This window comes from Meles meles, chromosome 7, assembly GCF_922984935.1.
Source record: "Meles meles chromosome 7, mMelMel3.1 paternal haplotype, whole genome shotgun sequence".
Lineage (NCBI taxonomy): Eukaryota > Metazoa > Chordata > Mammalia > Carnivora > Mustelidae > Meles > Meles meles.
The window spans coordinates 90,024,647-90,039,518 of NC_060072.1; the positions used below are offsets into that span (position 1 = coordinate 90,024,647).

Sequence of the window (14,872 nt, forward strand, 5' to 3'; positions counted from 1 at the left end):
TTGACTGCAGGCTCAGCACTGAGATGGTCCTGTTCTGATTGCCTGTCATCTTTATGTCATTGTTGGTTGTTTTGAGTCTGTGACCCTCTTCTATAGGCAGATTTCAGGCTCCACACACTGCATTTCTCCCTCAAAGTAGTTGATGACCTTGATCTCTGCAGACAGATCCTTCAGGCCCCAACCTCCTCGACTCCCACCTGAATTCTAGAAACTTCTCCTGAGGGAACAAGGACAATGGCTCAGAGTGAATGATAAAAGCGTTTTATTAAAGATTCACCCAAAGATGGATAGAGGGAAGGAGAAGGGGTGGATGGGACACTGAGGGGTTCCTGTCCTGACCTTGCAGGGCCAGTTGCTGCCAAGTGACAGAGGAGTTTGGTCCTGATGTAGAGGGATATCTGGGATCCTGGGTTGGGAGGGAGCATACACGACCTGATGATTCTGGAGATGAAGCTCCTGATTGTGTTCTCCTCTGACCATGGGAGGTAAAGAGTCAGACCCTTTCCATTCCAGGTGGATCACCACGCCCAAATCGAGAAGAAACTACCAAACTCCAAGAGGGCAGAGCCCACACTGAGGTGACACTGGTAAGATGAGCCCCAGAGAGGGAGGGTGGAGGTGAGGGTGAAGGAAACACAGAGACACCAGGGCTGGGCCCAGCTGGGCTCGGGGACTGCAGGGACCTCATCTCCTCTATCGGTGGGATCTCTTGGTCATAGAGGTGGTAGAGATGATCTTGCTGACAGAACTGCCACAAACACCACCACCAAACCCAAAGCCACTTCCGGAGCCAGAGCCAAAACCACTGCCTAGGCCAAATCCAGAACAGCTTCCTAATCCTCCGCCGATGCCCCCAGCACTAGCGCCACCACCAACCACAGCTGTAAGAGAGAGGCAGAGGATGTGGTTATTCCAACAATACTGTCAATCAGGGATCTCCACCCAAACCAGGGCGAACAAACAGCCATAGCAGGGGCAGAAGGTACTTACAGATGCTCATGGCACTCTGGCATTCTCCAGACATTCTATGGGGGAGAGAAAGATCAGTGAGTCAGTAGAACCCTGCACCATGCTTAGTTCAGTAAACAGGTCTCAAGCACCTATCCCATCCTTATGCAGTCAGATTAAAGGACTGAGTGAACCTGTTGTCTACTGCCCTGCATCGTAATGCACCCATGCGGTAATGAAGCAGGTGGTCCAGCAGAGGTACAAACTCCTGGTACTGAGGTCTCTCCCTCCCTCACATTCCTGGCCTGCCTTCCCTATCCCACCTGCACTCCTCGCCCTCCAGCAGCTTGCGGTAGGTGGCGATCTCCACATCCAGGGCCAGCTTCACACTCAGAAGCTCCTGGTACTCCCGCAACATCCGGGCCAGCTCCTCCTTGGCCTTCTGCAGGGCGGTCTCCAGTTCTGTGAACTTGCTGTAGGCATCTTTGAGGGCCAGCTCCCCACGTTGCTCTGCATCAGCCACAGAAGCTTGCAGAGTCTGGCACTGTAGACAGTGGCAATGAAGGGGCAGTCATCAGCGTCCTGCTGTCAAGGCCTCTCCACCTGTCCTCTGTCCTGTGCCAGCTTTTCTTAGGTTAGGATACCAGGATTCTGTTTGTCCTTCTCCCCACCTACTCTACTCTTAGGCATTTCATTGACTCCAGCCAGGCCCTCCAATGTCTCCACCAGACTAATCAGATGGAGATGAGCAAAAGAACAATGAAGAGCCAAGAAACCTTATTTATCAGGGTGTCATGTCAGCTTAAGTAGGGTATTGCTGAAAAGACCTGGGTATGGCTTATATAAGGAGTCACAAAGCCCCTTCGTGCAAGCTCAGGATCTTCTGGCCTGAGGCCTGATCTTCTTGTCTACTATGGAGACACCCATCATAGGCCTCCGGCATCGTACCATGGCCAGAAAATGGTGACACTTACCTGCTTCTTGACATTCTCAATCTCAGCCCTCAGCCTCTGGATCAACCTATTGAGCTCTGAGATCTCACTCTTGGTATTCTTCAGATTGTCACCATGTTGGTCAACTGAGATCTGGAGCTGCTGGACCTAATATCCAGGAAAACACAGGGAATGAGGGGTCAAGGGTGTCTGGGTAGGGTCTGTTCTCAAGTGAACTCAGCAAGAATAGGCACAATAATGGTGGCAAGGATAATACAAAATGTCATATAATCTCAAATCAGATAAGGATCAGAGATTCCTGGATGATTAATTCATCTCTGACTTTTGGGCTTGAGCTGATGATCACCTGTTCACAGAAACAAAAGCAGAGCCCCAGAAACCCCAGGGAGAGATCCCTGACACCCACCTTGGTCTGGTACAGGGCTTCAGCCTCAGCCTTGCTCTTCTGGGCAATCTCCTCATACTGGGCACGGACCTCAGCAATGATGCTATCCAGGTCCAGGTCCCGGTTGTTGTCCATGGACAGGACCACAGATGTGTCTGAGACATGCGTCTGCATCTGGGACAGCTCCTGCAGGGGAAATACACATGTCAGGCCCCCAGAGAGTTTTCCCTAATCTCTGACACCAGAAATCCACTGTGGTCATGGAAATGGCCATGCCACCGGCGCAGATGGAAGCAGAGCTGACTGGCATCCCAGTGTGTAGGGAGGTGGAAGAATGGTAAGTTTCTATGTAGAAATCAAGTGATTTATGACATTTCAAGACAGAAAAGCAATGCTTCTAGTCTTCACTGGCTCTCTGGGATCCATAAACCACCCCATGTCAACAGGTGTTCAGTACATTGAATAGAAGGGAATGGAATGAATTCATATTACCAGGGAAATGCTAGACAGCAAGAAATTCTATCCCATGCAATCTTGAGATCAAATGACCCCTTCTAAGACAACATCTGGTTTCAAAAACCTCCTGGCTGAGTCTCTCACTTCAACTCTTATCTCTGAGCTTGTTGAGAGCACCCTCAGCAAATAAGGGAGCTGGAATCCTTTCAAGGAACTGTGACTTCCCACTGCAGCCTCACAGATTTGGGATTCCCTTCTTCAAATGCAGGGGGATGGAGTCCTCACCGCAGCAAAGAGGACCCTCAAGAAGTTGATCTCATCGTTCAGAGCATCCACCTTGGCCTCCAACTCCACCTTGCTCATGTAGGCGGCATCCACATCCTGCAGAGGAGGCATGGAAGAAAGAGACAAGGTACAGAAATTCCAATAGGGGCAAGGAGGTGTTAGGTGACACACAAAGGTGTTCTCAGCAGCATTTAGGAAAGACATCTCAGCACCAGGAAAAGTGGCAAGGGACTAATCATTTGATGTCCTCTGCCCTAAATCCAACTGCAGAAATGGAAGTTAATAATCCAAATGGGCATTTTCCCCAACTTCAATTCCTTACGGTCTGATTCAGTTACCCCCTCCTTTGACCACATAGATCTGGATAATACCAAGTGGGATAAAGGAGAGGCCAAGATGGACCAAACACATGATTCAAGCCAAAGACCACTCCTGAGGGAAAGGGTACCCTCATAGCCCCGTTGGCCCCTCCTTCATGTCTTACCTTCTTGAGGACCACAAAGTCATTCTCTGCAGCTGCACGCTTGTTGATCTCATCTTCATACCTGGGGGTAGCGGTGGGAAGGAGAAGACAGAAACCCCACAATGAGCTGGTGTTTCCTGGACCTCTGCTCCTGGGTTTCAAACACCTAACTCTTTGGAAATATCCAGGTAATTTTCTGCATTTTCCCATTTTCATACATATATCCATTCAACCTACATTTACAAGTTACATATGTGAGATACCAGTCTAAACCCGAGTTTATTCAGGGAAGTGAAAATCAAACTTAATAAAGACTGTTTCCCAGATACAAAGTGGGAGGAGGACAAATAACCACAATCTGGTTGGTTTTATTTCTGTAGAAGGGCTGTCCATTTGGTGGATTCAATTATCAGGAATGTTGCCAACACCACTTCTCTTTCTTTGTTGTGAGAATGAATAGAGAGAGGCTGCTGGGATTATCTCAGCTCTGTCATATTGGGAGCATATTAAGAACTACTATGTGTTAAATGCTCATTATGTCCAGTGCTATGCTACCTGATTTCTCAATCTCATTTAATTTCACTTAATTCTCAAAAGCTAGCATTATTATACCATTTTAAAGATGGAGAAAAACAAGGCTCAGAGAGGTTAAGCAAGTTACCCAAGAGCACATAACTAGTAACTAGAGGACTCAGTATTCAGACAAGGTCATCTGTCTCTTTAACCTGTATTCTTCTGACCATGCTACACCTCTTCTCATCTGTATGGTTTTTGATCTTGTTTGTATATATGGCAAGGCCAACTCCTTGAACGTATCACTCATTTTCTGTTTGAGGCAACTCAGAGTTACGAGACCTCACCACATTAAAAAGGGCCCATGTAGATGCAGGAGAACAAACTAGAGAACCTTCCTGACCCTTTTGGGATCTCTTCAGAGCTGGAATTCTAAATGACTGGACAGGAGCCCAAGAGCCTAGGGCATGGCTGGGCAGACTCTTTCAGGCAGCAACCCTCTTTCCTCTGCACATACTTGGTCTTAAAGTCCTCCACGCTGTCCTGTGTGGTCTTCAGCTCAGACTGCAAGCGTCCTTTGTCATTGACCAAGGTATCCAACTGCTTCCTCAGGGCACTGATGTAGGCCTCAAAGAGAGGCTCAAGGTTTTTGCTGGATGTAGTAGTCGTCTGCTGCTGGAGGAGGTTCCACTTGGTCTCCAACACTTTATTCTGTTGCTCTAAGAACCGCACCTGTATTTTAAAAAGTCACCAACCAACAGATGAGGGCCTGAAGCTTTGGCAGGAGGACTGCCCAAGGCCAGCCAGGTGACTCAAGAACCATGCAAGTAGGGCCACCATGTTGCCACTCCAGGTACCATCCACTGGGATCAAAAGGTGGCCCTGCTTCATGGCAGCAAACAGGCCACATGCGTTGTGGAGAACAGAGCACAGCCAGAGCCACAGAGCCTGACTATGCAGCAAGTACAACTTCTTGACCCCAGGGATCCAGAGGTCTGGGGGGGAAGAAGCTACCAAATAGAACATTGAACTTTTAGGAAATAATAAAATAAACAAAAGTAGGAGATACAACCACAGTCTGGGACTCTTGCATTTAAAGTGATCCTGACCCAAAGCAAAGGAATGATGAATTCACTGACAAATTTTTAAATAAATGGACCTAGTGTTTCTCTTTAAACCTGTGTACAATTGAGTCTGAATAGTTAAGATCAAGCCCCTAGACACATTCTGAGTCTCAGCCAGGCTCACCCTGCAAGGGGACTTCCTGGAACTTTCCCTCTCTCTATAAAGACATCTAACCAGAAAAACCAGGGTAGCAGCTTAGCATGATATTCCCACTATGTGCTTCAGAGCTGAAAGAAAAGCAGGTTACGGTGACTGATCACAGTCTGAACCCAAAAGGTGAGATGAGACAAGGAAGCACAAAACCCTGGGTCTTACTTTTGTATCTGTATGTTCTGGAGTCACCATAAAGCCTCTTTAAGCTACTGATGACTTATTAACGAGTAAGAAGAGCAAACACTGCCACTCAGTCTACTTTGAGATGGATCAGTCTTGCCCCATTCATCTAAGAAGACTAAAACGAATGTACAGAGGGCCAGGGCAACCTTGACTGAGTGGCTATACTCATCCACTCAGTCATTAACCTCTGGCTGACTCAGCCATCTGGGCTGATCTGCTTGCTATCATCCATCATACTTGGCTGTAATTGAGCTTAAAGAACTTGAGTCTCTAGACCCTGCATGGAAAAAGAAGTTGGATTACAAAAAGAAAAGGAGACATCCCTCTTCTCTTCAAACAGATCCAGAAATGAGCAATTTTGCCCAGGGTCAGGAGGATGAAGGAGATGACCCTCCAAGGTCCCAGACCTTGGAACCCAGGGTCTGTCATTGGCATCGATCCCCTTTTCATTTGGGAAATCAGCCTCGTTTTCTTCAGCTCCGATGACAGAAGTGCCAAGAGTTATGTTAACTATAATTCATTTTAGTTAATTATTAAATTATTAACCATGTCATTTCTGAAACCAAAATGAGAAAAAGGTGGGATGCCTGGATTCAGAAAAGTTGACCAATCTGCCCAGTATCCCACAGCACATCTAGGCAGACTCCAAACATTGCACTGGTCTGAGAAGCCTGTGCATTGGTCTCACCAGCCAAGCACAAAAGAGGAAGGATTCCGGGGCACCTGAGTGGCTCAGTGGGTTAAGCCGCTGCCTTCGGCTCAGGTCATGATCTCAGGGTCCTGGGATTGAGTCCCGCGTCAGGCTCTCAGCTCAGCAGTGAGCCTTCTTCCCCCTCTCTCTCTGCCTGCCTCTCTGCCTACTTGTGATCTCCCTCTCTCTGTCAAATAAATAAAAAAATCTTTAAAAAAAAAAAAGAGGAAGGATTCCTCTTTAACAGCTGGAACACAGAGGCCCAGAGTTCAGTGGTTTTTAACGCTGCGACGGGCTCAGTTCTGATATCCCAGGACTCAGAAGCCCTGGTTTCTACCACCTTGTCTGGCCAAGGGGACAGCTCACCTTGTCGATGAATGAGGCAAACTTGTTGTTGAGGGTCTTGATCTGCTCCCGCTCCTCAGTCCGGACCTTCTGGATCTCGGGGTCGATCTCCACGTGGAGTGGGGTCAGCAGGCTCTGGTTGATGGTGACCTCCTGAATCCCACCAGCAGGACAAGCAGGGAAGGCAGGACCACCCCGTCCACTGAAGGAACCCCCAAATCCACTACCAAAGTTGCCAGCACCAAAACCAGCTCCAAAGCTGCCAGGGCCGAAACCTCCAGCAGACCCGAAACCAGCACCTTGTCGGAACCCAGCCATGCTGATGGCAATGCTCTTTCTCCCCCCAAGGTTGTAGAGGCTCCTGCTGCCGAAGCCTCCAGAGGAGCAGCGGCCCGTGCCCCCAGACACGGAGACTGAGCTGAATGAAGCTCTCTTGCCTCCACCGACAACGGCTGAGCCACAGCTAAAGCCCCGGGACCCGCCTCGGACACACTGCTGTCTGGCGATCATGGCTGGAGAGAGTGAGCTTGGAGTTGTCAGAGAAATGTGAGGGCCCAGGCCTGTGAATGCTGCAGCCCTAGCCTGGGTCTCTTATATGTGCTGGAGCAGCAGGGCTTGGTTGCAGGGGCATAAAGGGAAAAATCTGAAACATCTCTGGGCTTGGCCTTTGGCACAAGTCCATCCTTCTCGTATCCTGCTGAGTGTGTCACAAACACACCTACAGATGTCATTCGGAGGGCACCATTTACAGGAGCCCAACACGCTCCCCTCCAGGAGAACTTGAACCAGTGCCCCAGGGCCTCCTGAATCACATGCCCCTGCCCAGGCCCTGCCCTTCGGGTCTGCCACTTACTGCACTTCCATCTCAACAGCCTCCCCATGGCCCCCCAGCTCCCCATAAGACGGCCTGGCCCATTGCCTTTTCTCTCACTCCACAGAGTTTAGAAACCAAGGGCCTGGATTCAAGGGCACAGCCCACTCTTACCTGCTCTACAAAGCTGGAGCAGGTCATCGTCTGGGGCTCGGTTGCTTCACCCAGAAATTGGAGACAATACAAATATTTACCTTCACCTCCTCTCAATATACGAGATGGTCATCACTGTGAACTGTCAGAAACTGAACCTGTATTTATTACCAACATTATTATTCCTCCATCTGCACTCGACCCCACAGGCACCTACAAGAGAGGAAATCCATATTCCAGCTGTGGTGCTTTCCAAACCTAGATAAAGCCTCACCTCAACTTGACACAGTTGTTGGGGACCTACTATGTGCCCGCCGTGGAGCTGGGGGCAGAGAAGAGTTAACTCTGCCTCAGGCTCTCAAGAATCCCATTCCTTCTCCAGCCTCCATTTGGGTCTGTGTTTGTAGGATCCTAGTGTAGATTCGAGTATAGTGTTCTCCAGTCTAGGTTCCTATTAGGTGTGCCCCACTGCTCCATTTCTGCCCAGTTGTTTGCTAGACTCCACCAGGACAGAGCATGTTCTGTTTTCCCATAATGGTCCCAACATTCAGGCAGGAGTTTGTAACTCTTTTGGTGTGGAGGACCTCTTTGGCAGAGTAGAGAAACCCATGAGCTCCTTCTCAGAGCAACGTTTTTAAATGCAAAATCCTAGTGTTAAGTTCTAACTTAAATTCTTCCCCACTGAGTGACATAGACCTGTGTTCAAATCCCACCCATTGCCACTAATTAGCTGAACTCATTCAACCTATAAAGGGACCCCACAGTGCCTCACACACAGTAGGTCAGTGGACATTCATTCTTATCTGCCCAGACTTTGCCATTACCACTTAGGATGAGAAATTAGACAAATCTGTTTCCCTGCCTGTCTTCTAAAGCCCTGATAAGATGGTCATCCTCCCTGATAAGATTCCAAATCTGAGGAAGAGCAGTGATCCAGGCCTGGGTAATTCCCACAGGTCCGAGCTGACCCTGACTGACTGAAAGCTGGCCATGGCAAAAAGGACCAGCCTCCCTGCAAAGAGGAGGACCAAGGGCAGGGCCCATGGGGTGCAAAGAGGGAGACCAGTGGATCTAGTTCTTGGGGACGGGGCTGTAGGGAAGACTGGGCCAGCTGGGAGCCCTCCTCCTCTCCCCACCACAACACTTACCCTTCCCTCTGCCCCCCTCTTGCCTCTACCTCTGGTCTGCACCCCTCCCTCGGCACCTCCCACCTCAGACTCTGCTCAGCTGGACCCTCCCCTATGCAGGAGACCTCTAAATAGATGGAGAGTGGGTGGAGGAGTCATGGCAGAGAGGCCAGGAGCCTAAAACAGAAAGCAACAGGGAGGCATGCCTGGGGGGCTCAGTAAGTTAAGAGTCTGCCTTCAGCTTGGGTCATGATCCCAGGATCCTGGGATCCAGCCCCGCGTCAGGCTCCCTGCTCAGTAGGAGGCCTGCTTCTCCTTCTCCCACTCCCCGGGCTTGTATTCCCTCTCTCACCATCTCTCTGTCAAATAAATTAAATCTTAAAAAAAAAAAAAATCAAGGCAGGAAAGAAGGAGGGAAGGTAGGAAGGAAGGGGAAGGGGGGAAGGGGGGAAGGGATGAGGAGGGGGGATAATATATAATATATAATCAATCTAATTTTGTGCCTGTGGGTATTTCTCAACTGAGGTACTTCTCATGAAACTAAAACTAAATCAAGGCACATACCATGCTCAGATAAAAAATAAGGGAAAGGCCATAGTGCTTTTCAGATAGAAGGGACTCTCATTTACAGCTGCCATTATGTGCTGGACACTAGATGCTGTTTTTAGAACAGTTCCATTGCTCACAACAACCCTGGGAAAGAAGTGTTGCTATGCTCCATTTAGAGCTGCAGACACTGAGGCTCAGAGAGGTTTTGTAACTTGCCTGAGCTCACACAGCTAGAACGTGGTGACAGTGGAAAGCCAGACCTCTCTGTCTAACTGCAAAGCTTGTGACCTTAACCGCTACACTACAATGTTTTACATTAGCAACTCTTCCGCAAACTTCAGAAAAAACAACAATAACAACAACAAAAACCCATATGGCAACTTCTACAGACCCGTTGCTTATGATCCACCAGACAGCAACAGGGTCTTGACCAGCCCACTGCGTATTCTGCAGAACTGTCTCTGCTCCTTCTGTCCTTGCTTTTGTCACATGATTGGTTGCTTGGTGCAGATGACCCTGTCTTTGCAAGTATCCGGTACGGTAGGACATTGTCCCAAGGGGCCAATTCTAAGTACTTCAATTAACCAAATCAAAATTAACTTAACTTACAAATTCTACAATAAATCCAAACCAAACAGGAAGAAAGTTCTAGACCAGAGCCATATTCTGTGGCTTTATTAAGTCAGAATTTTCAGAAGTTCACACAACCATCCAACAACAGCCTGAGAAACTGAGAGCAGACATATGTTCAGTCTGCAAGAACGATTTTGCCCTTGAGTCAGAGAGGCAATGATGAGTGAAAAGGGAGAAATGCCTGCTGCCCGCCTGGGCTGGAGTCAGGAGACTGGACGAGGCGACCCTAGCAGACCACAAGGGCCAAAAGCTGATCCAATTCCACCCCCACAGCTTCCACTACTGTCCTCCGTGACCCTTCCTCATCTGGCAGCTAGCTGTTCTGATCTTATCAAAGAGAATGAGCAGCTGACAGGGGTGTGGAGCAGGGGCAGGACGGAGTGTTTGCTCTGGGCTTTCTGGGTGAGGGAGGCAAGCCCTCACTTTCAGCCTGGGATTACAGGGATCCTGAGGTCTTTTACTCGGCCCAAAGCTGCTGTGTGCTGTCAGAAAGTGCCCGCGCCCTCCGTGGCCCTTCTGTGCCCTTGACCTGACCGTTCATTCGCTGTCACCGGGCCTCAGCTGCCCCATGGGGTCTGAGTCATTCTTTTGGGAGTCAGAGCCAACTTGGGGATCAGAGACTCTGTAGAAAAGGACCAGTCAGCATTTCGGAAAGAGACCAGGGAGAACAGTGGGCTGGGGGAGGGTTCTGTGCACAGGGTCCTCCCCTTCCCACCCTGGGCATGAGCAACCAGGAGTTACTTGGCACATTTTGACCGCAAAACATTCTTGTCATCAAAGACATGCATAGCCCTATTTGTAAAACAGACAAAAGGAGACATGCACCAACTGGTGCAGACCAGGGGGCTGTGAGCTTCTCACCCACTGCCTGCATTCCTGAGCAGCCCCTGGGGTCCTCAGGCTCCAGAAACTTCGCTTGGGAGCCCCTGTGTCCAGGCCAGTCCCAATCTTCAATGAGTATTACTAAGGAATATGTTGTTGTCAGTGGGCCTTCCTGACAAGGGATATAATCTGAGTTTTATTGCATGATAATACAAATGTCTCCAGTTAGGTTTTAAGCTCTAAATGTAATTTCAATGAAACCATTTGCTTGTTTTACTCTACCGGGAAAAGCTCCCCCCAGCTCTTAGCCTGCTTTCTCACTTATAAAATGAAAAGTATGGACTAGATTGAATCCAAAATCCCTTCCAGCTCCACTACCCCCTGCTTCTCTGTTTCTTTTCTATAAACCAGCATAACCCAGTTGTTATGAACTTGGACTCTGGAATCAGATTGCTTAGGTTCCAGGTCCAGCTCTGCTACTTGCTGGCGGTGTGACCTTGGATGAGTTATTTAGCCACTCTGTTCCTCAATGGCCTCATCTGCAAGATGTGCTTTTATCAGAGGTTGTTGTGAAGAGTGAATCAGAGGGTTGACAGCAGGGCCAGCCCATAGCAAGCACTCTGTGGACATTAGCTGTCATTCCTAGAAGGTGTCGGACATGGCAGGGGGGTGGAGGGGTTGGTCTACACTCCCACCTCCTAGAACAGAAGCATCACTCTGAAAGTGTCACTGTCTCCTAAGCTAGAGACCACTCAGATCAGTAAGGTGGAGCTGGTTTTGCTAAGTGCTAAGACTTAGTGTTCCTAAGCTGTGGTTTAGGGTTTGGCTCAAAATGGCCTTCCTGTAACCCTGGAGGAAGCTTTCACGGGGCATGTCTGGGCTCTTCCAAAGAAGATGGGGTGACCATGCTCAGAATACAAGGAATATCAAGAAAGGTTCATTCCAACAGGAGTTCTAAGGTTGCCCAGGAAGGGGCGGGTGCAGTGATAGCCTCGACTCAGGTACACTGATTTAGCACCAGGGTTTCGGGGTGTGGAGGGCATAGACTAGATGAATATAGAATAAGGTGTGGGGTCCAGGCTCAGAGTAGGGGACTGTGGAGATGAAGAAGAAAAGGGAGGACTCAGAGAGACATGATAGAGGAAGGACCAGAAGATTTGGAGAGAAAGGGATGCAGGATTGGGACAGAGGCAGACTTAAGAGGAAAGAGCACAGGGCTTGAAATCAGCAGGCCTCGACTTCACTAAGCAGTTATATGGCTGCTGGTCTAAGAGTTAACTTCTGTGAGCCTTAATTGCTTCACCTGTAAAATGGGTTATCACATGCATCCCCCCCTATTGAATTCTGGGACTGCTTGAGGTCACGAGCAATGTAATATATTTGTAAGCCACAGAGTCCAATTAAAATGTGGATTTTTTTCCAGATTTTTTTTAAGATTTTATTTATTTATGACAGAGAGAGATCGAAAGAGAGGGAACACAAGCAGAGGGAGCTGGAGAGAGAGAAGCAGGCTTCCCACTGAGCAGGGAGCCTGATAACGGGGCTCAATCCCAGGACGCTGGAATCATGACCTGAGCCGAAGGCAGATGCTTAATGACTGAGCCCCATTTTTTTCCAGTTTTTATTAAGATATAATGGACATGCAACATTATAGAAGTTTAAGGTATACAGCAGAATGACTTGGCATATGGGTCTCTTGCAAAGTGACTATCAAAATAGGATTCATTAACACCCAATCCATGGGTGGCCTTTTCATTTTGCTGATTATTTTTTTGACCCGTGGAAGCTTTTTTAGTTTCATATAGTCCCAGTTATTTTTTATTTTGTTGTTTATGTTTTAGGTATCATATCCAAAAAGAAGATCATTTCCAAGACCCATGTCAAGAAACGTCTTCCCTATGTTTTCTTCCAAGGGTTTTATGGTTTCAGGTCTTACATTTAAGTCTTTCATCCATTAAAGAGTTAATTTTTGTGAGCGGTATAAAATAGTTTTCTTCTTTTACGTCTGAATATCCAGTTGTCCCAGCACCATTTGTTGAAGAGACTGTCTTTTCTCCACTGAGTATTCTTGGCTCCTTGGTCAAATATTACTTGACTACATGCATAGTCATGAACTGTATGCATGAACGGATTTATTTCTGGACTCTTGAATCTGTTCTATTGGTCTCTGGGTCCATTTTCATGCTGGTACCATGTCATTTTGATTAGTATAGCTTTATAATATAGTTTGAAATCAGGAAGTATGATGGCTTCACCTTTGTTCTTCTTCCTCAGAATTGCTTTGGCTATTCTTTTGTGGTTCCATGGAAACTTTGCTATTGTTTTTTCTACTCCTGTAAAAAAAAGGCTACTGGAATCTTGATAGGGATTGCATTGAATCTACAGATGGTTTTAAGTAGTATGGCCAGTTTAACAATATTAATTTTTCGAATCCATGCACACAGATATCTTTCCATGTATTTATATCTTCTCCAATTTCTTTCATCCATGTCTTACAGTTTCCAGTATACAGGTCTTTCTTTTCCTTGGTTAAATTTATTCCTAAGTATTTTGTTGGCTTTGATGGTAATGAGATCATTTGCATAAGTTTTCTTTCAGATAATTCATTGTGAGTGTATAGGAACACTACCAATTTTTGTATTTTGATTTTATATCCTACAATTTTACTGAATTCATTGATTAGATCTAATGGTTATTTGGTGGTGTCTTTAAGATTTTCTATATATAAAGTCATATCATCTGCAAAGAGAGACAATCTTACTTCTTCCTTTTCCAATTCTGATGGCTTCAATTTTTTTTTTTTTTTACCTGACTTCTCAGGTGAGGACTTCTAGTACTTTGTTAGATAGGAGCCATAAGAGTGGGCACCCTTCTCTTGATCCCATTTTAGAGGAAAACTTTTAACCTTTCACCACTGAGTTTGATGTTAGCTGTGGGCATGCTTGTTGATAGTTTTTATCATGAGTGGGTGTTGAGATTTTTCAAAAGCTTTTTCTGCATTTATTGAGATGATCATATGATTTTTATCTTTCATCATATTAATGTGATATATAACATTTATTGATTTGCATATGTTGAACCAAACTCGTATGCCAGGGATGACTCCCACTTGATTACAATGTATGGTCTTTTTAATGTGCTGCTGAATTCAGCTTGCTAGTATTTTCCTTTTGTTTTTGTTTTTGTTTTTGCTTTTATTTTTTACTTATTTTTTTATTTGTTTCAGAGGTAGAATTTAGTGATTCTTCAGTAGCATATTACACCCAGTGGTCATTACATTACATCAAGTGCGCTCTTTAATGCCCCTCCCACCAATTATCCTTTCCTCTCACCCACCTCCCTTCTAGCAGCCCTCAGTTTGTTTCCTAGAGTTTACCATCTCTTATGGTTTGCCTCCCTCTCAATTTTCATCTTATTTTATTTTTCCTTCCCTTCCCCTATGTTCATCTGTTTTGTTTCTTAAATCTTACACATGAGTGAAATCATATATTTGTTTTTTCCTGACTTATTTATCTTAGCATAATACCACCTAATTCCATCCATGTCATTGCAAATGGCAAGATTTCGTCCCTTTTTTCCGCTGCTTTATTTTATTTTTTATAATTTTTTATTATGTTATGTTAGTCACCATACAGTACATCATTTGTTTTTGATGGAGTGTTCCATGATTCATTGTTCGCATATTAATACCTTGTGCTCCATGCAATACGTGCCCTCCTTAATACCCGTCACCACGCTAACCCAGTCTCCCAAGCCGCTCCCCTCTAAAACCCCCAGTTTGATTCCCAGAGTCCATAGTCTATCATGGCTCATCTCCCCCTCTGATTTCTCCCCTTCATTTTTCCCTTCCTTCTCCTAATATCCTCCATGCTATTCCTTGTGTTCCACAAATATGTGAAACCGTATAATAATTGACTTTCTCTGCTTGACTTATTTCACTTAGCATAATCTCCTCCAGTTCCATCCATGTTGATCCAAATATTGGGTATTCATCCTTTCTGATGGCTGAGTAATATTCCTCTGTATATGTATACCACATCTTCTTTATCCTTTCATCTGTCAATGAACATCTGGCTCTTTCCATATTTTGGCTATTGTGGAAACTGCTGCTATAAATATTGGGGTGTATGTGTCCCTTTGAATCACTATGTTTGTATCCTTTGAATAAATACCTAGCAATGCAGTTGCTGGGTCTCTATTTTTAAATTTTGAGGAACCTCCATACTGTTTTCCAGAGTGACTGCACCAGCTTGCATTCCCACCAACAATGTAGGAGG

At 46.5% G+C, this 14,872-nt stretch overlaps 1 protein-coding gene across 1 annotated transcript; it reads right to left on the reverse strand.

Annotated features, from left to right (window-relative positions):
- Window positions 1-693: 693 nt before the first annotated feature.
- Window positions 694-7,032, reverse strand: KRT4 (keratin 4). Its single transcript, XM_046012427.1, has 9 exons — window positions 6,522-7,032; window positions 4,521-4,735; window positions 3,512-3,572; window positions 3,028-3,123; window positions 2,308-2,472; window positions 1,923-2,048; window positions 1,272-1,492; window positions 991-1,025; window positions 694-881 (listed from the first exon to the last, which is right to left on the reverse strand). The coding sequence occupies exons 1-9, from the start codon at window positions 7,008-7,010 to the stop codon at window positions 694-696; spliced, it is 1,596 nt and encodes a 531-aa protein (XP_045868383.1). The 5' UTR covers window positions 7,011-7,032.
- Window positions 7,033-14,872: the final 7,840 nt, after the last annotated feature.

Excerpts from the sequence above, each read along its gene's own strand:
- KRT4 (XM_046012427.1), bottom strand. The coding sequence starts at position 7,010 with ATGATCGCCAGACAGCAGTGTGTCCGAGGCGGGTCCCGGGGCTTTAGC. Across the intron at positions 2,473-3,027 it reads TGAGGGTCCTCTTTGCTGCG|GAGCTGTCCCAGATGCAGAC; the intron begins GTGAGGACTCCA and ends TTTCCCCTGCAG. Across the intron at positions 1,026-1,271 it reads CTGGAGGGCGAGGAGTGCAG|AATGTCTGGAGAATGCCAGA; the intron begins GTGGGATAGGGA and ends TCTCCCCCATAG.